Source organism: Opisthocomus hoazin, unplaced genomic scaffold (genome assembly GCF_030867145.1).
Source record: "Opisthocomus hoazin isolate bOpiHoa1 unplaced genomic scaffold, bOpiHoa1.hap1 HAP1_SCAFFOLD_323, whole genome shotgun sequence".
In the NCBI taxonomy this organism is placed as follows: Eukaryota; Metazoa; Chordata; class Aves; order Opisthocomiformes; family Opisthocomidae; genus Opisthocomus; species Opisthocomus hoazin.
In genome coordinates, this window is record NW_027449003.1 from 5,743 (window position 1) to 33,565 (window position 27,823).

A 27,823-nucleotide genomic window follows, 5' to 3' on the forward strand; every position below is an offset into this window, starting at 1 on the left:
TGAGAACGGCCACCAAATTTTGGAGGGAAATGTCCGAATTCGGAAGGGGGGCCCCCAAAATTTTGAAGACCCCCAAAACATGAGAGGGGAGCTCCAAAATTTCTGAGAGGAACCTCAAATTTTGAGAAAAAAACCCAAATTTTGAGGAAAACTCCAAATTTCAGGGAAAAATTGACAAATTTTGTGGAAAACCTCAAAAATTGAGAAAAATTTACAAAATTTTGAGGAAAATTTCAGAATTTTGAGGCAAACCTTGAGAATTTTGGAGAAGAGCCCCAAATTATGGGAGGAACCCCAAAATTTTTAGGGTAGGGACCTGGAAATTTTGAAGAGAAACCCCAAAATTTTGAGGAAAACCCCCAAATTTTCAGGAGAAAACAAAAAAATTTATGAAAAAAACAAAGTTTGAAAAAATCCACAAAATTTTCACAATAAATCCCAGAATTTTGAGAAAACCCTCAATTATTTAGGGGAAAACCTCAAAATTTCACGAATGAATGTCAAAATTTCACCTAAAACTTTAAATTTTGGGAAGGGAACCTCAAAATTTCACACAAAACTTGAAATTTTGGAGAACCCCAAAATTTCCTGGAGAAACCCCAAAATCCATCATCAAAACCTGAAAATTTCACCAAGAACTCGAAATTTTGGAGGAGCAACCTCAAAATTTCATGGAGAAACCCCAAAATTTTGTGGAGAAACCTCAAAATTTCACAGCTAACTTTGAATTTTTATAAGAGAACCTCAAAATTTCACAGAAAACTTCAAATTTTGGAGGAGGAACCTCAAAATTTCTCGCAGAAACCTCAAAATTTCACCAAGAACTCCAAATTTTGGAGGAGGAACCTCAAAATTTCTCGCAGAAACCCCAAAATTTCTCGGAGAAACCTCAAAATTTCACCGAGAACTCCAAATTTTGGACTAGGAACCTCAAAATTTCATGGAGGGACCTCAAAATTTCACCGAGAAATGGAAATTTCGGAGGGGGGCCCCCAAAATTTCCCAGAGAAACCCCAAAATCCATCATCAAAACCTGAAAATTTCACCAAGAACTTAAAATTTTGGAGGAGTAACCTCAAAATTTTGTGGAGAAACCTCAAAATTTCACAGCTAACTTTGAATTTTGATGAGAACCTCAAAATTTCACAGAAAACTTCAAATTTTGGAGGAGGAACCTCAAAATTTCTCGCAGAAACCTCAAAATTTCACCAAGAACTCCAAATTTTGGAGAAGGAACCTCAAAATTTCTCACAGAAACCCCAAAATTTCTCAGAGAAACCTCAAAATTTCACCAAGAACTCCAAATTTTGGACTAGGAACCTCAAAATTTCACGGAGGGACCTCAAAATTTCACCGAGAACTGGGAATTTCGGAGGGGGACCCCCAAAATTTCCCGGAGAACCCCCCAAAATCCATCGTCGAAACCTCAAAATTTCGCCGCGGACTACGAAATTTGGCGAGAAATCGCCGGAATTCGCCGGAGGAGCCCCCCAGATTCTGCTCCCGGGGTGGGGGATGGGTGGTCCCCTACTTCCTCTTCTTCTTGGGGGGCCCCGGGGTGCGGGGGTGGGCGCCGCGCCCGGCCGGAGCCTTCCTCTTCCGGCTGCGCCCGTGCTCCTCCTCCTCCTCGTATTGGCTCTCCCGGTCGGCTGCGGGGGCGGGGACAAGGCGGGGGGCGGGGTCAGGGAGGTCCCCCCGTGATCTGGGGGGGTCCCCACCCCACCCCCGCCCCGCACCCACCTTTCCGGGCTTCCTCTTCCAGCTCGTCCCAGTCTTTGCCGCTCTCTTCCTCGCTGCCCAGGGACTCCTTGGAGTATTCTGGGAGGAGAAGATGGGGGGTGGGATCTCCAGGGGGTTCTGGTGGGACTCCGTAGGGACGTGGTGGCCTCCAAGGGGGTGGGTTGGGATCTCCCAGGGGTTCTGGTGGGACTCCATGGGGATGTGGTGGCCTCAAAGGGGTTGTGGTGGCCTCCAAGGGGGTGGACTGGTATCTACTGGGGGTTCTGGTGGGACTCCATGGGGATGTGATGGCCTCAAAGGGGTTGTGGTGGCCTCCAAGGGGGTGGACTGGTATCTACTGGGGGTTCTGGTGGGCTTCCATGGGGACGTGGTGGTCTCCAAGGAAGGGTTTGGTATCTCGCAGGGCTTGTGGTGGGCCTCCATGGGAACGTGGTGGCCTCAAAGGGGTTGTGGTGGTCTCCATGGGGTTGTGGTGGCCTCCAAGGGGCTGGACTGGTATCTACTGGGGGTTCTGGTGGCCTCCATGGGGGCGTGGTGGTCTCCAAGGGATTGTGGTGGTCCCCAAAGGGGTGGACTGGTATCTACTAGGGGTTCTGGTGGGCCTCCATGGGGACGTGGTGGCCTCCAAGGGGGTGGGTTGGGATCTCCCTGGGGTTCTGGTGGGCCTCCATGGGGACGTGGTTGTCTCCACAGGGACGTGGTGGCCTCCAATGGGGTGGACTGGTATCTACTAGGGGTTCTGGTGGCCTCCATGGGGACGTGGTGGCTTCCAAGGGATTGTGGTGGTCCCCAAAGGGGTGGACTGGTATCTACTAGGGGTTCTGGTGGGCCTCCATGGGGACGTGGTGGCCTCCAAGGGGGTGGGTTGGGATCTCCATGGGGTTCTGGTAGAACTCCGTGGGGCCATGGTTGCCTCCAATAGGATGTGGTGGTCTCCATGGGGTTGTGGTGGTCTCCAAGGGGGCTGACTGGTATTTCCCAGGGGTTCTGGTGGGCCTCCATGGGGACGTGGTGGCCTCCAAGGAGGGTTTTGGTATCTCACAGGGGTTGTGGTTGGCCTCCATGGGGATGTGGTGGACTCCAAGGGGGTGGGTTGGTATCTACTAGGGGTTGTGGTGGGCCTCCATGAGGACGTGGTGGCCTCAAAGGGGTTGTGGTGGTCTCCATGGGGTTATGGTGGCCTCCAAGGCGCTGGACTGGTATCTACTGGGGGTTCTGGTGGCCTCCACGGGGACATGGTGGTCTCCATGGGGTTGTGGTGGTCTCCAAGGGGGTCGACTGGTATCTCCCAGGGGTTCTGGTGGGTCTCCATGGGGACGTGGTGGTCTCCATGGAGGGGTTTGGTATCTCCCAAGGGTTGTGGTGGGTTTCCATGGGGACGTTCTGGTCTCCATGGGTTTGGTGAACTCCAAGGGGGAAAACTGGTATCTCCCAGGGGTTCTGGTGGGCTTCCATGGGGACGTGGTGGCCTCCCAAACTGTACCTGACTCCTCGGCCTCAGAGGAGTAGTCTTCGTCGCTGTCCTCCTCCTCCTCCTCGTAGTCCTCCTCGGAAGGGTTGAAGGTCTCGTCCTCCATCTCCGACTCGGATTCGCCCACCTCGGCGTCGCTGCCCTGGGGGCGAGCGGGGGAGGGGGTGGGGACACCGCCGGGGGGGAAGGGGGACACCAAGGGTGGGGACAACCTGGAGAACCTCGAGGTGGGGACACCAAGGGGTGGGGAGAACCTGGAAAACCTCAATGAGGGGACACCAAGAGCGAGGAGAACCTGGAGAACCTCGAGGTGGGGACATCAAGGGGTGGGGAGAACGTGGAGAACATCAAAGTGGGGACACCAAGGGTGGGGAGAACCTGCACATGGGGACACTTGGGGTGGGGAGAACCTGGAGAACTGGGACACGGGGACACCAAGGGTGGGGAGAACCTGGAGAACCTCAAGGAGGGGACACCAAGGGTGGGGAGAACCTGGAGAACTTGGATATAGGGACACCAAGGGTGGGGAAAACCTGGAGATGGGGACAACCTGGGGTGGGGACAACCTGGAGAACCTCAATGAGAGGACACCAAGAGCGAGGAGAACCTGGAGAACCTCAAGGTGGGGACATCAAGGGGTGGAGAGAACGTGGAGAACATCAAGGTGGGGACACCAAGGGTGGGGAGAACCTGGACATGAGGACACCTGGGGTGGGGAGAACCTGGAGAATCTCAATGAGGGGACACCAAGAGTGGGGAGAACCTCGAGGTGGGGACACCAAGGGTGGGGAGAACCTGGAAAACCTCAAGGTGGGGACACCAAGGGGTGGGGAGAACCTGGAAAACTTCAAGGTGGGGACACCAAGGGTGGGGAGATCCTGGAGATGGGGACAACCTGGGGTGGGGAGAACCTGGAGAATCTCAATGAGGGGACACCAAGAGTGGGGAGAACCTCGAGGTGGGGACACCAAGGGTGGGGAGAACCTGGAGAACTGGGACATGGGGACACCAAGGGTGGGGAGAACCTGGAGAACCTCAACGAGGGGACACCAAGGGTGGGGACAACCTGGAGAACCTCGAGGTGGGGACACCAAGGGGTGGGGAGAACCTTGAGAACCTCAATGAGGGAACACCAAGGGTTGGGAGAACCTTGAGAACCTCAAGGTGACAACTCAAGAATGGGAAAAACGTGGAGAACCTCAAGGAGGGAACACCAAGGGGTGGAAAGAACCTGAAGAACCTCAAGATTGGGACACCAAGAGTGGGGACAACCTGGAGAACCTGGAGATGGGGGCCCACCCGGGGGCGTGGCCCAAGCCCCGCCGCCCTACCTCGCCCTCGGGCTCCAGGAAGGACCACCCCCCCTGCTCGAAGAAGCCCTCGGGGTCGTCCACGATGGTCTTCATGATCTTGGTCCAGTTGAGGGACTGGACGCCCTCCGTGTACTTGAGGTCGCAGGAGCTGGAAGAAGATGGAGGTGAGCGGGCGGGGCTTGGGGTGGGCGGGGCTTGGGGCGGGGTGGGCGGGGCCTACTTGAGCCACTCCTTGATGGGGTCGAGGGAGGCGACGGGGATGGCGTTGATCATGGTGACCTTCTTGCTGTAGTCCTTGTAGACGATGACCATGTCGAAGTTCTTCAGGTGGAACTGGACCCGCTCGAAGTGGATCAGCTCCACCTCGTCCAGGGTGACCACGAAGGGGGGCTGGGTGGGGGGGGGCGGGGCCACGTCAGCGGGGCGACCCCACCCCCAAGCGAGTCGTGGGGTGGTGGCCCCCCGTCGAGACGTCGGCCTACCTCGGACTTACCCACTCGGTGCAGTTGACCAAGGCGCTGCTGGTGGGTTGGAGGAGGCAGGTGCTGCGGTAGGGGGCGCCGTTGAACCTGAGCGGGGGGGTGGGGACACCCCGAAAAACCATCAGGAGACCCCAAAAGAACACCAGGAGAACCCAAAAAACTAGCAGGAGACCCCAAAAAACCAGCAGGAGACCCTAAAAAACATCAGGAGAACCCAAAAAACCAGCAGGAGACCCCAAAAGAACACCAGGAGAACCCAAAAAACATCAGGAGAACCCAAAAAACCAGCAGGAGACCCCAAAAGAACACCAGGAGAACCCAAAAAACCAGCAGGAGACCCCAAAAAACCAGGAGACCCCAAAAAAACACCAGGAGAACCCAAAAAAACACCAGGAGAACCCAAAAAACCAGCAGGAGACCCCAAAAAAACACCAGGAGAACCCAAAAAACCACCACGAGACCCCAGAAAACCACCAGGAGAACCCAAAAAGACATCGGGAGAGCCCCAAAAAACATCAGGAGAACCCAGAAAACCATCAGGAAATCCCAAAAAAACGTCAGGAGGACCCAAAAAACCACCAAGAGACTCCATAAAACCATCAGGAGATCCCCAAAAACCATCAGGAGGACCCAAAAAACATCACGAAACCCCAAAAAATCACCAGGAGACACCAAAAAACACCAGAAGAACCTAAAAAACCATCGGGAGAGCCCCAAAAAACATCAGGAGAACCCAGAAAACCACGAGACCCCCCAAAAAATCAGAAAATCCCCCAAAAACATCAGGAGAGCCCAAAAAACATCAGGAGATCCCAAAAACCAACAGAAGATCCCAAAAAAACATCAAGAGACCCCCAAAAACCATCAGGAGACCCCAAAAAACCATCAGGAGAGCCCAAAAAACACCAGGAGAGTCCAAAAACCATGAGAAGACCTCAAGAAAACCATGAAGACACCTCAAAAACCATCAGGAAACCCCAAAAAGATCAGGAGAGCCCCAAAAACACCAGGAGACCCCAAAAAACCATCAGGAGACCCCAAAACCATCAGGAGCACCCAAAAAAAACAACAGGAGACCCAAAAAAACCACCAGAAAACCCAAAAAAACCATCAGGCCAATCCAAAGGCCACGAAAAGACCTCAAAAAAACCCCATGAAAACATCTCAAAACCCATCAGGACACCCCAGAAATGATGGTGGCATCCCACAAAAACATGAGCACCCCTCCAGAAATGATGGCGGCACCCAAAAAACCTCGAGGACACCCCATAAAACCTCAAGGAACCCCTGAAGAACCTCGATGAACACCCACAAAACCTCAAGGAACCCCCACAAAACCTCAAGGAATCCCCAAAGAACCTTAAGGAACCCCCATAAAACCTCAAGGAACCCCCAAAGAACCTCAAGGAACCCCCAAAGAACCTCAAGGAACCCCCACAAAACCTCAAGGACACCCCATAAAACCTCGAGGAACCCCCGAAGAACCTGGAGGACACCCCAAAACACCTCAAGGAACCCCCGGATGGGGTTGTCCTCCACCTACCCCAGCTCCCGGAAGGGCACCTCAAACTCCAGCTCCTCCTTGGTGAGAGCCTCCACCTTCTCGATGAAGTTCTTGAAGGCCGTCTTCAGCTTGTGGCGCATCTCCCTCTCCATCTAAGCCCGGGGGGGGACACAAACAACGAGGTCACCTCCTCGGCGTGGTGGCACCTCGAGAACTTCGCGGGGACCTTGTGGGTCCCACCGGGCGCGGACCTGCTCGGCGTAGAGGTCGTCGCGGTCGTGCATGTGCTGGTGCTTGCCCAGGTCGGTGGTGATCTCGCCCACCTCCGTGTAGAACTGGACGTCCGTGTGCCTCTTCTTCCCGAACATGATGGCGTTCTAGAAGAAGACAACGAGGTCATGGAGGTCCCACCCCACCCCCCGCCGCCGCCGCCCTCCAGAAGAAGACCTTGAGGTGGAAGTGGAGGACGATGATCATCTCGCCGTCGCACGGCTGGAAGACGGCGTGCTTGATGTTGTTGTAGAGGATGTCCACCTTGTCCCCGCGCACCGAGGTGAAGCGGAACCCTACCGTGGAGGACAACAAGGTGGGTGAGGTCCACGGGACCTCCAGGAGGTCCACCCGGCCCACCCCACCGCCTCACCGTTGACGTGGGCCTCCAAGGAACCCTGCATCCTCTTCTGGGCGATGTTGGGCCGGATGTAGAGGTCCTTCAACTTGGGGTTGCTCCGGTTGAGGTTGATGACCAACGAATCTTGCTTGACGATGCCCTGGAGAAGACCCCGAGATGTTCCAGGAGGTCCCTCAACATCTCCAGAACTTCAGGAGACTCCGTAAAACGTCGCGGCGGGTGGTCACCTCCTTCTCCTTCTCCTCGGCTTCTCGGGTCTTGTAACGTTTCTGGACCTCCTTGATGATCCGGAAAGCGTTCTGGAGGTTGACGGCCGGCACCGTCTGCTCGCCGGGGGTCTTCATGTTGGACGCGCGGTAGGTGCTGGGTGGGACAGAAGATGGGAGGACCTCGAGGACCTCCCCCGCGGCCCCGCCCCCCACCAAGATGGCTGCCGCCGCGGCGGGTCCTCACATCTCCTTGACGAAGGTGGCCTCGGGGTTGGGGAAGATGTTGCCCTCGTTGCGGCCCAAGGCGCTGCCTGGGCAGTAGAAGTTGATGCGGAGGTAGGTGTAGTCGCCTTCCACCGACATGCTGATGTTCTGCGGGGGGAGGGGCAGGAGGCGGGGCTCAGGCGAGGTGGAACCCCATAACCACGTCGGGGTGGAGGTGGAACCCCAAAAACCACGTTGGGTTGGAGGTGGAACCCAAAAACCACGTTGGGTTGGAGGTGGAACCTCAAAACTACATCAAGTTGGAGGTGGAACCCCATAACTACGTCAGGTTGGAGGGGGAACCCCATAACTACATTGAGTTGGAACCCCAAAAACCACATTCGGTTGGAGGTGGAACCCCCAAAACCACGTTGGGTTGGAAGTGGAACCCAAAAACCACGTTGAGTTGGAGATGGAACCTCAAAACTACGTCGAGTTGGAAGGGGAACCCCATAACTACGTTGAGTTGGAGGTGGAACCTCACAACTACGTTGAGTTAGAACCCCAAAAAACACGTTAATTTGGAGATGGAACCCCCAAAACCGCATTGGGTTGGAGGTGGAACCCAATAACCACGTTGGGCTGGAGGTGGAACCCCAAAACCACGTCAGGTTGGAGGTGGGGAGAAGGTGGAACCCCAAAACCCCCAAAACTCAATGCTGGAAGTCAAGGTGAACCCCCAAACCCAACCTTGATGGTCAAGGTGAACCCTGAGACGCCCAAAACTCAATGCTGGTGGTCAAGGTGAACCCCAAAACTCAACGTTGGAGCTCAAGGTGAACCTCAAGACCCCCAAAACTCAATGCTGAAGGTCAAGATGAACGCCAAACCCACCCAAACCCAATGCTGGTGGTTGAGGTGAACCCCAAAACTCAACGTTGGAGGTCAAGGTGAACCTCAAGACCCACCAAAGTCAACGCTGGTCATCACGCTGAACGCCAAGACCCCCAAAACCCAAAGCTGGTGGTCAAGGTGAACGCCCAAACCCAACGTTGATGGTCAAGGTGAACCTCCAGACCCCCAAAAGTCAACGCTGATGGTCAAGGTGAACCCCAAACCCACCCAAACCCAATGCTGGTGGTCAAGGTGAACCCCAAAACCCAATGTTGGAGATCAAGATGAACCCGAAGACCCAACAAAACTCAATGTTGGAGATCAAGGTGAACCCCTAAACCCACGTTGATGGGCAAGGTGAACCTCAAGACCTCCAAAACTCAACGTTGGAGATCAAGGTGAACCTCCAGACCCCCAAAAGTCAACGCTGATGGTCAAGGTGAACCCCAAACCGACCCAAACCCAATGTTGGAGATCAAGATGAACCCGAAGACCCAACAAAACTCAATGTTGGAGATCAAGGTGAACCCCCAAACCCAACGTTGATGGGCAAGGTGAACCTCAAGACCTCCAAAACTCAACGTTGGAGATCAAGGTGAACCTCCAGACCCCCAAAAGTCAACGCTGATGGTCAAGGTGAACCCCAAACCGACCCAAACCCAACGTTGATGGGCGAGGTGAACCTCAAGACCTCCAAAACTCAACGTTGGAGATCAAGGTGAACCTCCAGACCCCCCAAAAGTCAACGCTGATGGTCAAGGTGAACCCCAAACCGACCCAAACCCAATGCTGGTGGTCAAGGTGAACCCCAAAACCCAACGTTGGCCATCGAGCTGAACCCCGAGACCCCCGTGGGGTTGTCCCCACCTTGATGGTGGCGATGTGGAAGGGGGGTGGCGATGCCGAAGACGGGCATGATGACCGTCTCGTACTTCTTGTCGATGTAGATCTTCATCTCCCGGATGTGGGGCTCCTTGGGCATCAAGGCCGGGTTCTTGTAGGAGATGTTGGACTTCCGCGCCCTGGGGGGACACGCGGGTGACGCCGGGAGGTCCACGTGGACCAAAAGCGGTGGCTTTTGCCCCAGAAGAAGGGGGTTGGGGGTTACTTTTGGATCTGCTGCTCGCCCTTCTGCTCCGTCAGCCGCCGGCGGGCCTCTTCGTTGAGTTGGGTGGCCAACTCCTTCTGGTGGGCGCGGCGCTTCTCCTCCGCCGTCAGCTCGTTCTGCGGGGCGAGGACCTCCGGATTGCCCAAATCCCCCCCAAAAAAAACGGCGGGTTTGGGGTCTGGGGGGGGAGGGGGACAACCCACCCGCGTCCGCTCGGTCAGCAGGGCCGCCCGGGAGCTGCGGCCCAGGAGGTCTTCGGCTTCGTCCTTCTCCTCCTCCTCCTCCTCCTCGTCCTCGTTCTGTGAGGGGGGGGGGGACAAAAGGGGGGCGGGGGGTCAGAAGGGGGGGGTTGGGCACGGAAATGGGGGGTTCTGCCCCCAAAATGGGGGTTCTGCCCCAAAATTGAGGCGTTTTGCCCAAAATTAAGGATTTTCGCCCAAAATTAAGGATTTTCACCCCGAAATTTAGGGATATCGCCCTAAAATTAAGGGGTTTTGCACCAATATTGAGGGGTTTGACCCCAAAATTGAGGGTTTTGACCCAAAATTGAGGGGATTTGCCCCAAAATTGAAGGTTTTCACCCCAAAATTGAGCTTTTTGCCCAAAATGGAGTTTTCTCACCCTAAAATTGAGGAGTTTTGGCCCAAAATTGAGCATTTTTGCCCCAAAACTGAGGGTTTCCACCCCAAAATCGAGGGGTTTCATCCCAAAATTGAGGATTTTTGCCCCAAAATTGAGGGAGTTTGTCCTAAAATTGAGGGGGTTTGCCCCAAAATTGAGGGTTTCTGCCCCAAAATTGAGGGGGTTTGGCCCAAAATTGAAGGTTTTCACCCCAAAATTGAGGATTTTTTTTGCCCAAAATGGAGTTTTCTCACCCTAAAATTGAGGAGTTTTGGCCCAAAATTGAGCATTTTTGCCCCAAAACTGAGGGTTTCCACCCCAAAATTGAGGGGTTTCGCCCCAAAACTGAGGATTTTTGCCCCAAAATTGAGGGAGTTTGCCCTAAAATTGAGGGGTTTTGCCTCCAAATTGAGGGGTTTTGCCCCAAAATGAAGGGTTTTCACCCCAAAATTGAGGGACTTTGCCCAAAATTGAGGATTCCCACCCCAAAATTTAGGGGGTTTGACCAAAAATTGAGGGTTTCTCCCCTAAAATTCAGGGGTTTTGCCCAAAATTAAGGATTTTCACCCCAAAATTCAACGATATCACCCTAAAATTGAAGGTTTTGGCCCAAAATTGAGGGTTTTGACCCCAAAATTGAAGGTTTTGGCCCAAAATTGAGGGGTTTTGCCCCAAATTGAGGGTTTCTGCCCCAAAATTGCGGGGTTTTGCCCCAAACTGGCAGCTTTTTGCCCCAAAATTGAGGGGTTTTGCCCCAAAATCGCAGTTTTTTGCCCCAAAATGGCGTGTTTTTTGCCCCAAACTGGCGTTTTTTTGCCCCAAAACGGCAAGGTTTTTGCCCCAAAATCACAGGTTTTTGCCCCAAAATTGAGATTTTTTCACCCTAAAATTGAATTTTTTTACCCAAAAATGGTTTTGTTTTGCCCCAAAATCGTGGATTTTTGCCCCGAACTGGCGGGTTTTTGCCCCAAATTAGTGGGGTTTTGCCCCAAAATCGCATTTTTTTGCCCCAAACTGGCGGGTTTTTTGCCCCAAACTGGCGGGTTTTCGCCCCAAAATGGTATTTTTTTGCCCCAAAATGGCGGTTTTTTGCCCCAAAATCACGTTTTTTCGCGCCAAGATGGCATGGTTTTGCCCCAAAATCGCGGGTTTTTGCCCCAAAATCGTGTTTTTTCGCCCCAAGATGGCGTGGTTTTGCCCCAAAATCACGTTTTTTTGCCCCAAACTGGCAGCTTTTTGCCCCAAAATTGCAATTTTTTGCCCCAAAATGGCAGTTTTTTGCCCCAAAATGGCGGGGTTTTGCCGCAAAATCATGGTTTTTTGCCCCAAGATGGCGTTTTTTTGCCCCAAAATCGTGCGGTTTTGCCCCAAAATCGTTATTTTTTTGCCCCAAAATTGTGGTTTTTGCCCCAAAATGGTGGGCTTTTGCCCCAAAATGGTGGTTTTTTGCCCCAAAATCGTGGGTTTTCGCCCCAAAATCGTGGGTTTTTGCCCCAAAATCACATTTTTTTGCCCTAAACTGGTGGTTTTTTTCCCCAAACTGGCAGCTTTTTTGCCCCAAAATTGCACTTTTTTGCCCCAAAATGGCGGGGTTTTGCCCCAAACTGGCGGGTTTTTGCCCCCAAATCACATTTTTTTGCCCCAAATCACATTTTTTTGCCCCAAACCGGCGGTTTTTGCCCCAAACGGGGCCCCTCACCTTGAGGAAGATGCCCACGTTCTTCACCTTCTTCTTGACCGCGGTCAGGACGGTGGCCGGGCCCTCCTGCGGGGGGGAGGGGCGGGTGGGCGGGGCTCCCCATTGCCCCGCCCCCTCCCGCCCCCGGCCCCGCCCTCGGCCCCGCCCCCACCTCGTCCACCAGCACGGTGTCGCCCAGGAAGATGGCGTAGGTCTTCTCCTCCGGCTTCTTGCCCTCCTTGTTGGGCAGCCCCGAGAGGCCCACGTTGACGCTGAAGACCATGCCTGGGGGGGAGGGGACACCGGGGTTGGGTGGGGGGGGGACCAAGGTGGGGTGGGGGGGGACCAAGGTGGGGTGGTGGGATGAAGGTTCTGGGTGGTGGGACCATGGTTTTGGGTGGTGGGATGAAGGTTTGGGGTGGTGGGACCATGGTTTTGGGTGGTGGGATGAAGGTTTGGGGTGGTGGGACCATGGTTTTGGGTGGTGGGATGAAGGTTTGGGGTGGTGGGACCAAGGTTCGGTGGTGGGATGAAGTTTCTGGGTAGTGGGACCAAGGGTTGGGTGGTGGGACACCAAGGTTGGGTGCTGGGATGAAGTTTCAGGGTGTTGGGACCACGGTTTTGGGTGGTGGGACACTAAGGTGGGGTGGTGGGACCAAGGGTTGGGTGGTGGGATGAAGTTTCTGGGTGGTGGGACAAGGTTTTGGGGTGATAGGAGCGAGGTTGGGTGATGGGATGAACTTTCGGGCTGGTGGGACCATGGTTTTGCGTGGTGGGATGAAGGTTTGGGGTGGTGGGACCAAGGTTGGGTAGTGGGACACCAAGGTTGGGTGGTGGGATGAAGTTTCGGGGTGGTGGGATGAAGGTTTGGGGTGGTGGAACCAAGGTTTGGGGTGGTGGGACCAAGGTTGGGTGGTGGGACACCAAGGTTGGGTGGTGGGATGAAGTTTCGGGGTGGTGGGACCAATGTTTGGGGTGGTGGGACCAGGATTTGAGGTGGTGGGACCAAGGTTGGGTGGTGGGATGAAGTTTCGGGGTGGTGGGATGAAGGTTTGGGGTGGTGGAACCAAGGTTTGGGGTGGTGGGACCAAGGTTGGGTGGTGGAACAGAAAGGTTGGGTGGTGGGATGAAGTTTCGGGGTGGTGGGATGAAGGTTTGGGGTGGTGGAACCAAGGTTTGGGGTGGTGGAACCAAGGTTTTGGGGTGGTGGGACCAAGGGTTGGGTGGTGGGACACCAAGGTTGGGTGGTAAGATGAAGGTTTGGGGTGGGGGGATGAAGGTTTGGGGTGGTGGAACCAAGGTTTGGGGTGGTGGAACCAAGGTTGGGTGGTGGAACACAAAGTTTGGGTGGTGGGATGAAGTTTCTGGGTGGTGGGTCACCAAGGTTGGGTGGTGGGACACCAAGGCGGGGTGGTGGGATGAAGGTTTGGGGTGGTGGGACCATGGTTTTGGGTGGTGGGATGAAGTTTCTGGGTGGTGGAACCAAGATTGGGTGGTGGAACACAAAGTTTGGGTGGTGGAACACAAAGGTTGGGTGGTGGGATGAAGGTTTGGGGTGGTGGGATGAAGGTTTGGTGTGATAGAACCAAGGTTTGGGGTGGTGGAACCAAGGTTTGGGGTGGTGGGACCAAGGTTGGGTGGTGGAACACATAATTGGGTGGGGGGATGAAGGTTCTGGGTGGTGGGACCATGGTTTTGGGTGGTGGGATGAAGGTTTGGGGTGGTGGGACCATGGTTTTGGGTGGTGGGATGAAGGTTTGGGGTGGTGGGATGAAGGTTTGGGGTGGTGGAACCAAGGTTTGGGGTGGTGGGACCAAGGTTGGGTGGTGGAACACATAATTGGGTGGGGGGATGAAGGTTCTGGGTGGTGGGACCATGGTTTTGGGTGGTGGGATGAAGTTTCTGGGAGGTGGGACACAAGGTTGGGTGGTGGGACCAAGGTTGGGTGGTGGAACAGAAAGTTTGGGTGGTGGGACCATGGTTTTGGGTGGTGGGATGAAGGTTCTGGGTGGTGGGACCATGGTTTTGGGGTGGTGGGATGAAGTTTCGGGGTGGTGGGACAAGGTTTTGGGGTGGTGGGACCAAGGGTTGGGTGGTGGGACACCAAGGTTGGGTGGTGGAACACAAAGGTTGGGTGGTGGGATGAAGGTTTGGGGTGGTGGGATGAAGGTTTGGGGTGGTGGGACCAAGGTTTGGGGTGGTGGGACCAAGGTTTGGGGTGGTGGGACACCAAGGTTGGGTGGTGGGATGAAGGTTCTCGGTGGTGGGACCATGGTTTTGGGTGGTGGGATGAAGTTTCTGGGTGGTGGGACAAGGTTTTGGGGTGGTGGGACCAAGGTGGGTGGTGGGTCACCAAGGTTGGGTGGTGGGATGAAGGTTTTGGGTGGTGGGACACCAAGGTTGGGTAGTGGGATGAAGGTCTGGGGTGGTGGGATCATGGTTTTGGGTGGTGGGATGAACTTTCGGGCTGGTGGGACCATGGTTTTGCGTGGTGGGATGAAGGTTTGGGTGGGGGATGAAGTTTCTGGGTGGTGGAACCAAGATCTGGGGTGGTGGAACCAAGGTTGGGTGGTGGGACATCAAGGTTGGATGGTGAGACACCAAGATGGGGTGGTGGGACACCAAGATGTGGTGGCGGGACCATGTTTTTGGGTGGTGGGATGAACTTTCGGGGTGGTGGGACACCAAGGTGGGGTGGTGGGATGAAGGTTTGGGGTGGTGGGACCAGGACTTGGGGTGGTGGGATGAAGTTTCTGGGTGGTGGGACCAGAGTTTGGGGTGGTGGGACCATGGTTTTGGGTGGTGGGACCAAGGTTTTGGGTGGCAGAGGCCACCCTGGGGCAGAAGAAGCGGCCATCTTGGGGCAGCGCTCACCCTTCTTCAGCCGGTGCTGGTTCTTGCTGTTGATGACCAAGGAGCCCTCGCGGAACTCGATGCCCATGGCGAAGCTGGTGAGATCCACAGGGACGTCCCTCAGGGCCTGCCTCCTCCTCCTCCTTCTCCACCTTCTTCTCCTCCTCCTCTACCTCCTCCTCCTCCTCCTTTTCCACCTTCTCCTCCTCCTCCTCCACCTCCTCCATCTCCTCCTCCTTCTCCTCTTCTTCCACCTCCTCCTCCTCCTCCACCTTCTCCTACTCTTCCTCCACCTCCTCCTTCTTCTCCTCCACCTCCTTCTCCTCCTTTTCCTTCTCCACCTTCTCCAGCTCTTCCTCCTCCTCCTCCACCTTCTCTTCTTCCTCCTCCTTCTCCACCTTCTTCACCTACCCTTCCTCCATCTTCTTCTCCACCTTCTTCTCCACCTCTTCCAACTTCTCCACCTCTTCCAACTTCTCCTCCTCTTCCTCCACTTCCTCCTCCTCTTCCTCTTCCTCCACCTTCTCCTTCTCCACCTCCTCCATCTCCTCCTCCTTCTTCTCTACCTCCTCCTCTTCTTCATCTACTCCACCTTCTCCACTTCCTCCTCCTCCTCCTCCTTCTTCTCCCCCACCTTCTCCTTCTTCTCCTCCACCTTCTTCTTCTCTTCGTCCTCCACCTTCTTCTTCTCCATCTCCTTCTCCACTTTCTCCTCCTCCATCTCCTTCTTCTCTTCCACCTTCTCCACCTTCTCCTCCTCCTCCACCTTCTCCATCTCCTCCTCCTCCTCCTCCTTCTCCATCTCCTCCTCCACCTTCTCCATCTCCTCCTCCACCTTCTCCATCTCCTCCTCCACCTTCTCCTCCACCTCCTCCTTCTCCTTCTCCACCTCATCCTCCTCCTCACCCCAAGTTCTTGGTGATCTTCCCCAGCAGCTCCGGCCTCTGCTTCTTCACCACGTCCATCACGGCGCCGTAGACATCGCACAGCTTCGCCCCTACGAACCCCGGGGAGATGCCACCACCGTAACCCACGTCCCCCACCGCGCCCACCAGAGAACCCCCGCCGAGGTCCCGAACCCCCGGAGAACCTCCCGGGAGGTCCTCACCGTGCCGCATCTCCTTCAGGAGCTGCTCCTGGAGCTGGAGGAGGAAGGCGTAGTGGTCCTGCATCTCCTGAGGTGGGTCCACCATCAGCGTCCTCACCAGGTTGGAGCAGTAGGACTTGTAGCGGATGCCCATGGCGCAGGTGATGGCGCCGAAGTGCATGTGGTTCTTGTCGCTGTGGGTGGGGGGGACATCAAATTATGGGTGGGGGAGGGGGTGGGGAGAAAAAAGGGGAAATTGGGTCCCCCCCGGGCATTTTTTGGGGAAAAATCCGGGGAAATTGGTCAAATTTGGAGAATTTTGGAGGGAAAACGCCCTTCTGGAGGGGTTTCTGAGGAGAAATTTTTCCCCTGCAACATTTTTTGGGGGCAATGAGGTGAATTGGGACCCTCACCAAATTTTTGGGGAGAAAAATGGGGAAATTGGGTCCCCTCCGAGCTTTTTTTTGGAGAAAAATGAGGGGAAATTGGTCAAATTTGGGGAATTTTGGAGGGAAAACGCCCTTCCGGGGCGGTTTCTGAGGAAAAATTTTCCCCCCGCGATGTTTTTTGGGGAAAATGAGGTGAATTGGGACCCTCCCCAACTTTTTGGGGAGAAAAAGGGGAAATTGGGTCCCCCCGGGCATTTTTTGGGGGAAAAATGAGGGGAAATTGGTCAATTTGGAGAATTTTGGAGGGAAAATGCCCTTCCGGGGGGGTTACTGAGGAGAAATTTTCTCCCCACAACCTTTTTTTGGGGAAAATGAGGTGAATTGGGACCCTCCCCAAATTTTTGGGGAGAAAAAGGGGAAATTTGGTCCCCCCGGCCATTTTTTTGGGGAAAAATGAGTGGAAATTGGTCAAATTTGGAGAATTTTGGTGGGAAAACGCCCTTCTGGGGGGGTTTCTGAGGAGAAATTTTCTCCCCGCGATGTTTTCGGGGGGGAAAATGAGGTGAATTGGGACCCCCCCGGACTTTTTGGGGAGAAAAAAGGGGAAATTGGGTCCCCGCCGGGCATCACTTTGGGGAAAAATGAGGGGAAATTGGTCAAATTTGGGGAATTTTGGAGGGAAAACGCCCTTCCGGGGGGGGTTTCTGAGGAACAATTTTCTCCCCGCAACCTTTCTTTGGGGAAAATCAGGTGAATTGGGACCCTCCCCAACTTTTTGGGGAGAAAAATGGGGAAATTGGGTCCCCTCCGAGCATCACTTTGGGGAAAAATGAGGGGAAATTGGTCAAATTTGGAGAATTTTGGAGGGAAAACGCCCTTCCGGAGGGGTTTCTGAGGAGAAATTTTTCCCCTGCAACATTTTTTGGGGAAATGAGGTGAATTGGGACCCTCCCCAAATTTTGGGGGAGAAAAAAGGAGAAATTGGGTCCCCCCCGAGCTTTTTTTTGGGGAAAAATGAGGGGAAATTGGTCAAATTTGGAGAATTTTGGAGGGAAAACGCCCTTCCGGGGGGGTTTCTGAGGAAAAATTTTGTCCCCACAACATTTTTTGGGGGAAAATGAGGTGAATTCGGACCCACCGAACTTTTTGGGGAGAAAAACAGGGAAATTGGTTCCCCGCCGGGCATCGTTTTGGGGAAAAATGAGGGGAAATTGGTCAAATTTGGAGAATTTTGGAGGGAAAACGCCCTTCCGGGGGGGGTTTCTGAGGAACAATTTTTCCCCCCGCGATGTTTTTTGGGGGAAAATGAGGTGAATTGGGACCCCCCGGACTTTTTGGGGAGAAAAAGGGGGAAATTGGGTCCCCGCCGGGCATCGTTTTGGGGAAATATGAGGGGAAATTGGTCAAATTTGGAGAATTTTGGTGGGAAAACGTACTTCCGGAGGGGTTTCTGAGGAGAAATTTTCTCCCCACAATCTTTTTTTGGGGAAAATGAGGTGAATTGGGACACTCCCCAACTTTTGGGGGAGAAAAAAGGGGAAATTGGGTCCCCCCCGAGCTTTTTTTTTGGGAAAAATGAGGGGAAATTGGTCAAATTTGGAGAATTTTGGAGGGAAAACGCCCTTCCGGAGGGGTTTCTGAGGAAAAATTTTCCCCCCGCGATGTTTTTTGGGGGAAATGAGGTGAATTGGGACCTCCCGGACTTTTGGGGGAGAAAAAGGGGGAAATTGGGTCCCCCCAGAGCTATTTTGGGGGGAAAAATGAGGGGAAATTGGTCAAATTTGGAGAATTTTGGCGGGAAAACGCCCTTCTGGGGGGGTTTCTGAGGAGTAATTTTTCCCCCGCGATGTTTTTTGGGGGGGAAATGGTGGAAAACTGGGGCCCCCCCGATTTTTTGGGGGGGAAACAGTGAAAAATTGACCGCCGCTGGACATTTTTTGGGGAGAAATCAGGGGAATGTGGTCAAATTTGGGAAAATTGATCAAATTTGGGGAAATTTGGGAGGAAAAATGCCCGTCCGTGGGGGTTTCTGAGCAGAAATTTCCCCCCCTTGACATTTTTAGGGAGAATTAGAAGAAAATTGGGGCTCCCTCAGATTTTTGGGAGGGAAATGGTGAAAAATTGACCCCCCCCAGACATTTTTTGGGGGGAAAATGAGGAGAAATTCCCCTCTCTGGGTTTTTTTGGGGAGAAACGGGGGGAAATCATCTTCCCTCAGCCTACTTTTGGAGAAAAAAATAGGAAAATACCCCCCCAAAATGATTTTTGGGGAGAAATCAGGGAAAATTGGGCCCCCCCTGGATTTCTGGCAGACAATTCCCCCCCCCAAACTCTATTTTGGGGGGAAAAAATCACCCTTTTGGGCATTTTTCGGGCCCAAATCGCCCCGTTTTGGGGGCTCCCGGCTGCCATGGACGTTTCGAGGCAAAACTTTGCGTTTTTTGGTGTGTCCCCCCCCAAATTTTTGGGGCCCCCCCTGACCTGACGACGCTGAACTTGAGGCTGTAGTTGCCCCCGCTCTGGATGATGGGGGGGTAGCACATCTCCACCGCCGTCGGGTCGGCCCCCGCCAGGAACTTCTTCTCCTCGATGGCCTTCTCCACCGACTCGGCCAACTTGCTGTGGCGGACCTTCTAAAAAGGGCGGGGTCGCGGGGCGCGATGACATCACCGCGACGTCGTTATGGCGTCCCGCGACCCCCCAGACCCCATAACTGCTCCCGCCCCACCTCGTCGGCGTCCACGATCTCCATCACGCGCTCCTTGAAGAACTTGGTGAAGACCTCGGAGGTGATGGCGGCCGCCTTGCGCATCAAGCCCAGCTCGCCGTCCTCCTTGGCCGCCATGGCGTAGCCCACCGCCGCGCTGATGTCCACCTAACGCGGGAGGAAGGACGCGCGTGATGTCACCACGGCGGGGAGGTGGGCGGGGCGGGGGGAGGGGCCTCCACGGACCTTCTCGAAGCCCTCCTTGCTGAGGGAGTCGTTCCAGCTCTTCATGAAGTCGCCGGGGAACTTGTCCTTGGGGAAGACGCCGAGGCGGCGCCCGCCCTTGCTGGCCTTCAGGGCCTCGATCATCTTCTCAAAGTTGGCTTTGTTGCTCTCGTTCTTGGCGGGGGAGGGGAGGAAGAACGGGGGTTGGGCATCTCCACCTCCATCATCTCCACCATCTCCATTCCCAACCTCCACCTTGAGCTCCATCTCCACCTTGAGCTCCATCTCCACCTCGACCTCCACTTTCATCTCCATCTCCACCTCCATCATCTCCACCTCGATCTCCATCTCCGCCATCTCCACCTCCACCCTGACCTTGATCTCCATCTCCGCCTTCATGTCCACCTCCAATTCCATCATCTCCACCTCCACTTTGACCTCCACCTCGAGCTCCATCTTCATCTCTACCTCCATCTCCATCACCATCTCTGCCTCAACCTTTATCTCCACCTCGATCTTCATCTCCATCATCTCCAACTCCATCCCCATCTCCACCTCAACCTTCATCTCCACCTCAACCACCATCTCCATCATCTCCACCTCCATCCCCATCTTGACCTCCACCTCCATCATCTCCGTGTCCACCTCTACCTTCATCTCCACCATGTCCATCTCCACCTTCGTGTCCACCTTTATCTCCATCATCTCCATCTCCACCTTGACCTCCATTTTCATCTCCATCACCATCTCCGCCTCAACCTCCATCTCCATCCCTACCTCATCCTTGACCTCCATCTCCACCTCGACCTCCACCTTCATCTCCACCTCCAGCTCCATCAGCTCCATCTCCACCTTGACCTCCATCTTCATCTCCACCTCCATCATCATCTCCACCTAAACCTCTATCTCCACCTCCATCCCCACCTCCACCTCCATCTCCACCATCTCCATCGTCCACCTCGATCTCCATCACCATCTCCACCTCCATCCCCACCTTGACCTCCACCTTCATCTCCGCTCCCATCTTCATCTCCACCTCCATCCCCATCTTCTTCTTCTCCACCTCGTGTCCACCTCCACCTTCATCCCCATCTTCTTCTTCTCCACCTCGTGTCCACCTCCACCTTCATCCCCATCTTCACCTTCACCTCGTGTCCACCTTCATCCCCATCTCCACTTCTGTCACCATCTTCATCTCTACCTGACGTCCACCTCCATCTCCACTTTGTGTCCACCTTCATCCCCACCCCCATCTTCATCTCCACCTCCATCCCCATCTTCACCTTCATCTCATCTCCACCTTCATCTTCATCCCCACCTCCATCTCCACCTCACGTCCACCTTCATCACCACCTCCACCCCCATCTTCACCTCCACCTCCATCTTCATCCCCACCTCCACCTCATGTCCACCTTTACCACCTCCATCCCCATCCCCATCTTCATCTTCATCACCACCTTCACCTCCAGCCCCATCTCCATCACCATCTTCTCCTCTACCTCACGTCCACCCCCACCCACCCCACCCCACCCACCTTCTCCCGGACGAGGAGGGTGATGGCGGGGACGCCGTTGGCCCCCTCCCCCGCCTTGCCGTGGGCCACCTGCTTGAGGAACTCCACCTTCTTCTTGCTGGCCATGAAGAGGATCTTCTCCTCGCAGAAGACCATGATGGTGTCCGTCAGCTCGTAGCCGAAGAGCCACGTCTGCGGGGGAGGGGCGCCTCTGAGGTGGGGGAGGGGGCACCCCGAGGGTGGGGACCCCCCCCGAGGGTGGGAGAGATGGGTTCAGGGTGGTGGGACCCCCCAAGGGTGGTGGGACCTTCTCAAGGGGGTTGGTGGGACCCCAAGAAGTGGTGGTGGGACCTCCCCAGGGGTGGTGGGACCCCAAAACTCATGGTGGGACCTTCTCGAGGGGGGTTGGTGGGACCCCAAAAGTGGTGGTGGGACCCCCCAGGGGTGGTGGGACCTTCTCAAGGGGGGTGGTGGGACCCCAAAAGTGGTGGTGGGACCTTTTCAAGGGGGTTGGTGGGACCCTAAAACTGGTGGTGGGACCCCAAAAGTGGTGGTGGGACCTTCTCAAGGGGGTTGGTGGGACCCCAAAAGTGGTCGTGGGACCCCCCAAGGGTGGTGGGACCTTATCGAGGAGGATGGGACCTTCTCAAGGGGGTTGGTGGGACCCCATAAGTGGTGATGGGACCCCCCAAGGGTGCTGGGACCTTCTCAAGGGGGTGCTGGGACCTTCTCAAGGGGGTGGTGGGATGCCAAAAACGGTGGTGGGACCCCAAAAGTGGTGATGGGATCCTCCAAGGCTGGTGGGACCTTCTCAAGGGAGCTGGTGGGACCCCAAAAGTGGTGCTGGGACCCCCCAAGGGTGGTGGGACCTTCTCGAGGGGGGTGGTGGGACCTCAAAAGTGGTGGTGGGACCTTCTCAAGGGGGTTGGTGGGACCCTAAAACTGGTGGTGGGACCCCCCAAGAGTGGTGGGACCTTCTCAAGGGGGGTGGTGGGACCTCAAAAGTGGTGGTGGGACCTTCTCAAGGGGGTTGGTGGGACCCTAAAACTGGTGGTGGGACCCTCCAAGGGTGGTGGGACCTTCTCAAGAGGGTGGTGGGACCCCAAAAATGGTGGTGGGACCCCAAAAGTGGTGATGGGATCCTCCAAGGGTGGTGGGACCTTCTCAAGGGGGTTGGTGGGACCCCAAAAGTGGTGCTGGGACCCCCCTAGGGTGGTGGGACCTTCTCGAGGAGGGTGGTGGGACCTCAAAAGTGGTGGTGGGACCTTCTCAAGGGGGTTGGTGGGACCCTAAAACTGGTGGTGGGACCCCAAAAGTGGTGGTGGGACCCCCCAAGGGTGGTGGGACCTTCTCAAGGGGTTGGTGGGACCCCATAAGTGGTGATGGGACCTCCGAAGGGTGCTGGGACCCCCCTCCCAAGGGTGGTGGGACCTTCTCAAGGGGGTGGTGGGACCCCAAAAGTGGTGGTGGGACCCCAAAAATGGTCGTGGGACCCTCCAAGGGTGGTGGGACCTTCTCGAGGGGGTGGTGGGACCCCAAAAGTGGTGATGGGACCCCCCAAGGGTGCTGGGACCCCCCCCAAGGGTGGTGTGACCTTCTCAAGAGGGTGGTGGGACCCCAAAAGTGGTGGTGGGACCCCTTCAAGGGTGGTGGGACCTTCTCGAGGGGGGTGGTGGGACCCCAAAAGTGGTGGTGGGACCCCCCCAAGGGTGCTGGGACCCCCCCCCACGGGTGGTGAGACCTTCTCAAGGGGGTTGGTGGGACCCTAAAATTGGTGGTGGGACCCCAAAAGTGGTGGTGGGACCCCCCAGGGGTGGTGGGACCTTCTCAAGGGGGGTGGTGGGACCCCAAAAGTGGTGGTGGGACCCCCCAAGGGTGGTGGGACCTTCTTGAGGGGAGTGGTGGGACCCCAAAAGTGGTGGTAGGAGCCCCCAAGGGTGGTGGGACCTTCTCAAGAGGGGTGGTGGGACCTCAAAAGTGGTGGTGGGACCTTCTCGAGGGGGGTGGTGGGACCCCAAAAGTGGTGGTGGGACCCCCCAAAGGTGGTGAGACCTTCTCAACGGGGTGGTGGGACCCCAAAAGTGGTGGTGGGACCCCCCCAGGGTGGTGGGACCGCCCCCAAGGGTGGTGGGGCCTTCTCGGGGGGGTGGTGGGACCCCAAAAATGGTGGTGGGACCTCCCAAGGGTGCTGGGACCCCCCCCCCCAAGGGTGGTGGGACCTTCTCGGGGGGGTGGGTGGCCCCGCCCCTCCCCCACCTGCAGGGCGGTGGACTTGGCGTAGACGACCTCCTCGTCCACCCCCACGGCCACCACGATGGCGTCGACGGCGCCCAGCTCCTCCTCCCCCTTCTGAGGGGGCGGGGGGGGGGGAGGGGCCGGGCCGTCAGGCCCCGCCCCCCCCGGGAACAACCCCCAAGCCCCTCCCCCACCTCCTATGGCCCATCCCAGGCCCCTCCCCCACTGAAAACCCCTGCTCAGGGCCCCTCCCCCACCCCAATATCACCCCCGAAGCCCCTCCCCCACCTCATATCGCCCACCCTAAAGCCCCTCCCCCACCCCAAGCCCCTCCCCCCCAACCCCATTACCCCCCCCAAGCCCCTCCCCCACCTTGTATCACCCATCCTGGGCCCCTCCCCCACCCAAAACCGCTCCTCAGGGCCCCTCCCCCACCTCAAGCCCCTCCCCCCGGCCCTGTACCCACCCCAAGGCCCCTCCCCCACCCCAATACCACCCTCAAAGCCCCTCCCCCATGCCTCAAGCCCCTCCCCCACTTCACAGCGCCCCCCCCCGAGCCCCTCCCCCACCTCATAGCCCCCCTCTCAGGGCCCCTCCCCCCACACCGCAAGCCCCTCCCCCACCTAAAACGCCTCCTCAAGGCCCCTCCCCCACCCCAATATCCCCCCCCAAAGCCCCTCCCCCACGCCACAACCACCCTCAGGGCCCCTCCCCCACCCCCTTCCCCCCTCACGGCCCCTCCCCCACCTCATAACTCCTCCCAGGGCCCCTCCCCCACCCCCTAACCCTGTCTCACAGCCCCTCCCCCACCCCATTAGCCCCTCCCCCACCTCACAACCCCCCCCAGGCCCCTCCCCCACGCCGCGAGCCCCCTCCCCCACCCTCATTCCTGCCCTCAGGGCCCCTCCCCCACTCAATAACCCCTCTCGCTGCCCCTCCCCCACGGCGCAAGCCCCTCCCCCACCCCCTAACCCCCCCTCGGAGCCCCTCCCCCGCCTCATAACCCCCCTCACGGCCCCTCCCCCACCCCCTAACCCTGTCTCACAGCCCCTCCCCCACCCCATTAGCCCCTCCCCCACCTCACAGCCCCCTCTCAGAGCCCCTCCCCCACTCCATCTCCCCCCCCCAGGGGCCCTCCCCCCCCCCCCAACGCCACTCCCGGCCCCTCCCCCCCCCCCGCGCTCTCGCGGCCCCTCCCCCCCCTCACAACCCCACTCCAAGCCCTTCCCCCCCCCCCCCCCCAAGGCCCGCACCCCTCCCCCCGCCCCCCGGCCCCTCCCCCCGCCCCTCCCCCACCTGCCAGCTCCCGTACAGCCGCCGCAGCCGCCGGTAGTAGGCCTCGCGGTCGAGGCTGAGCGCCATGAGGGGAGGCCCCGGGGCCGGGCGCGGGACCCCCGGCAGCCGCCGCCTTCCTCCTCCTCCTCCTCCTCCTCCCGCGCCGCTTCCCTTCCCCCCCCCTCCCGCCGCTTCTCCCGGAAGCGCTTCCCGGCGCGGCGCTTCCGCTTCCGGGAGCGCGCTGAGGCGGCGCGCGGGGGGGGGCGGGCGCGCATGCGCGGGTCGGGGAGGAGCGGCGGCGCCCGCGTCACGTGACGGGGGGAGGGCGGGAAGCGGTGGCGCCGGCGTCACGTGATGGGAGAGGGCGGGAAGCGGCGCCCGCGTCACGTGATGGGGAGGGCGGGAAGCGGCGCCCGCGTCACGTGATAGGGGACGGCGGGGAGCGGCGGCGCCCGCGTCACGTGACTGGGGAGGGCGGGAATGAGGGAGGGAATGGAGCGGCGCGGGGCGGCGGGGGCGGGGCTTGCCCCCCCCCCCCGTGATTGGTGGCGGGGGGTTAATTAGCATGCGGTAATTAATGAGGGCGGGGTGATTAATGACGGGGGGGTTAATTAGGGAGGGGTAATTAAGGGAGAGATTAAGCAGGGGGGTAATTAGTGGGGTGGTTGGGGGGTGTCTGCCCCCGGGGGTTAATTAATGGGGGTAATTAGTCGCTAATGAGGGTAATTAATGAGGGAGGGTAATTAATAAGGGTAATTAATGAGGAGTAATTAAGGGTGAGGGGAGTAATTAATGGAGGAGTAATCGGGTGTTACCCTAGGAGATAAGGGGGGTAATTACTGGTAATTAATGAGGGGTAATTAATGGGGGGATTAATTAGGGTAATTAATGGAGGATAATTAAAGAGGGGTAGTTAATGAAGGGTAATTGAGGGGAGTAATTAATGGAGTAATTAATGGGGGATTAATCGCGGGGTTCACCTAGGAGATGAGGGGGGTAATTAGTGGTAATTAATAAGGGGTAATTAATAGGAAGAATTAATGAGAGTAATTAATAGGGCAATTAATGGGGGTATTGAGGTAATTAACAAAGAGTAATTAATGGGGTGATTAATGGGGTAAAGGGGAATTACTGGGGGTAAGTAGCCAGGGGGTTAATTAGCAATGGGGTTAATTAATGGGGGCTAATTGCGGTGGGGCAATGAGTGGGGGGGTAATTAAGGGGGGGTAATTAATGAAGGGGAATTAATGAAACTAATGGGGGTAAAGGGGGTAATTAAGGGGGAATTAATGAGGTAATTAAGGGGGACAATTAAGGGAATAATTAAGGGGAAGTAAGGGGGCGTAATTATGGGGAGTAATTAAGGGGTAATTAAAGGGGGAGTAATTAAGGAGGTAATTAAGAAGGTAACAGCATAGGGGCAATTAATAAGGAGTAATTAGGAAGGATAATCGGGGTGATTAATAAAGGGTAATTAATGAGTGGGCAATTAAGGGGTCATTAGGTGCAGTGATAATTAAGGGGGTAATTAATAATGGGAATTAATGAGGGAAGAATGAATGGGGAATAAGGCGGGTAATTAAGGGGCTAATTAACAAGGGGGAATTAATAACAGCAGGAATTAATAAGAGCTAATTGAAAGGGGTTATTAAGGGGGTAATTAATGAGGGTGGGAAATAAGGGGGGTAATTAATGAGAGGAGAATTGAGGGGATAATTAGGAGAAGTAATTAAGGGGGAAATTAAGGGGCAATTAATAAAGGGGCAATTAATGAGCAAAGACTCAAAGTCTAATTAAAAGTAATTAATAAAGGCAATAATTAATAATTAATAAGGCATCATTACCAACGAGTAATTAATAAAGGATAATTAATAAACGACTAATAAGGAGAGTAAATAAGGGGAAAATTAATGGGATAATGAGGTAATTAAGGGGGTAATAAGGGGATAATTAATAAGGAGGTAGTTAAGGGAGTAATTAAGGGGGTAATTAATATTGGGGTAATTAGTAAGGAGAGTGATTGGGGTAATTAAGGGAATAATTAATAAGGAGTAGTTAATAACGGGGTAGTTAAAGGGATTAAGGGGATAATTAATAAGGGACGATTAATAAGGGAGTTAATAAAGGAGTAATTAAGGGGGTAATTAAGGGGGCAATTAAGGAGGCTAACTGCTTAATGGAGAGTAATCAGGGGTGATTAATTGGGGGTGATTAATCGGGTTAATTAATCAGGGGGTGATTAATCAGGGGTTAATCAGGGGTTAAGTAATCAAGGGGTTAATCGGGGGTGATTAACCAAGGGGTTAATTAATCAGGGGTTAATTAATCAGCAGTAATTAATCGGGGGTAATTAATCGGTGGTAATGAACCAAGGGGTTAGTTAATTGGGGAGGTGATTAATCAGGGGTTAAATGATCGGGTTAATTAATCAAGGAGGGCTGATTAATCAGGGGTTAATCAGGGGTTAATCAATCAGGGGTTAATTAATCAGAGGATAATTATTTAGGGGGTAATTAATGAAGGGGTTAATTAATCAAGGGGGTGGTTAATCAGGGATTAATCGGGGTTAATCAGGGGGATGATTAATCAGGAGTTAATCAAGGGTTAATTAACCAAGGGGTTAATTAATCAGGCGGGTTAATTAATCGGGGTGATTAATCAGGGGTTAATCGAGTTAATTAATCAGGGGTTAATCAGGGGTTCATTAATCAAGGGGTTAATCGGGCTAAATTAAACGGGTAATTAATCAGGGGTAATTAATCAGGGAAGTAATTAATCAGGGGTAATTAAGGGGTTAATTAATCGGGGGTGGTTAATCAGGGGTTAATTAATCAGGGGTTAATTAATCGGGGTTAATCAAGGGATAATCAGGACTTAATTAACCAAGAGGTAATTAATCAGGGGTAATTAATCACGGGGTTAATTAATCGGGGGTGAGTAATCAGGGCTTAATCAGGGGTTAATTAATCAAGGCGTTAATCGGGGGGTTGATTAATCGGGTTAATTCATCAAGGGGGTGATTCATCAGGAGTTAATCAGGGGTTAATTAATCGGGTAATTAAGGGGTTAATCAGGGGTTAATTAGTCGGGTTAATTAATCAAGGGATTAATTAATCAGGGGTGATTAATCGGGGGTAATTAATCAGGGGGTTAATTAATCGGGGTAATTAATCGGGATAATTAATCGGGGGGTTAATTAATCGTGGTAATTAATCGGGATAATTAATCGGGGGTTAATTATTCGGGGGTAATTAATCGGGATAATTAATCAGGGGGTTAATCAATCAGGGGTAATTAATCGGGATAATTAATCAGGGGGTTAATTAATCGGGGGTAATTAATCGGGATAATTAATCAGGGGGTTAATTAATCGGGTAATTAATCGGGATAATTAATCGGGGGTTAATTAATCGGGGTAATTAATCCGGATAATTAATCGGCGGTTAATCGGGGGTAATTAATCGGGATAATTAATCGGGGGTTAATTAATCAGGGGTAATTAATCGGGATAATTAATCGGGGTTAATTAATCAGGGGTAATTAATCGGGATAATTAATCGGGGGTTAATTAATCGGGGTAATTAATCGGGGTTAATTAGCACAGGGGAACGAGGGGGGAGCTCCCTAAGGGCTAATTAAGGCGGGGTTCATTAACGCGGGGGTTAATTACCTTGGGGCCAACGA

General features: G+C 54.9%; 1 protein-coding gene across 1 annotated transcript; it reads right to left on the reverse strand.

The window, feature by feature from the left end:
* Nucleotides 1–1,426: 1,426 nt before the first annotated feature.
* On the reverse strand, nucleotides 1,427–24,294 carry LOC104336370 (FACT complex subunit SPT16-like). The gene is given in 27 exon segments (XM_075412376.1): nucleotides 1,427–1,649; nucleotides 1,741–1,818; nucleotides 3,224–3,353; nucleotides 4,543–4,672; nucleotides 4,745–4,914; nucleotides 5,018–5,093; nucleotides 6,550–6,662; nucleotides 6,762–6,887; nucleotides 6,958–7,076; nucleotides 7,154–7,280; nucleotides 7,369–7,504; nucleotides 7,595–7,722; nucleotides 9,316–9,339; nucleotides 9,341–9,470; nucleotides 9,557–9,672; nucleotides 9,760–9,855; nucleotides 11,877–11,942; nucleotides 12,028–12,140; nucleotides 14,730–14,803; nucleotides 15,615–15,705; nucleotides 15,817–15,989; nucleotides 18,666–18,817; nucleotides 18,913–19,059; nucleotides 19,138–19,290; nucleotides 20,651–20,821; nucleotides 22,886–22,978; nucleotides 24,161–24,294. Coding segments are annotated over 27 exon segments (3,120 nt in total). The 5' UTR covers nucleotides 24,227–24,294; the 3' UTR covers nucleotides 1,427–1,527.
* Between the last annotated feature and the right edge of the window lie 3,529 nt (nucleotides 24,295–27,823).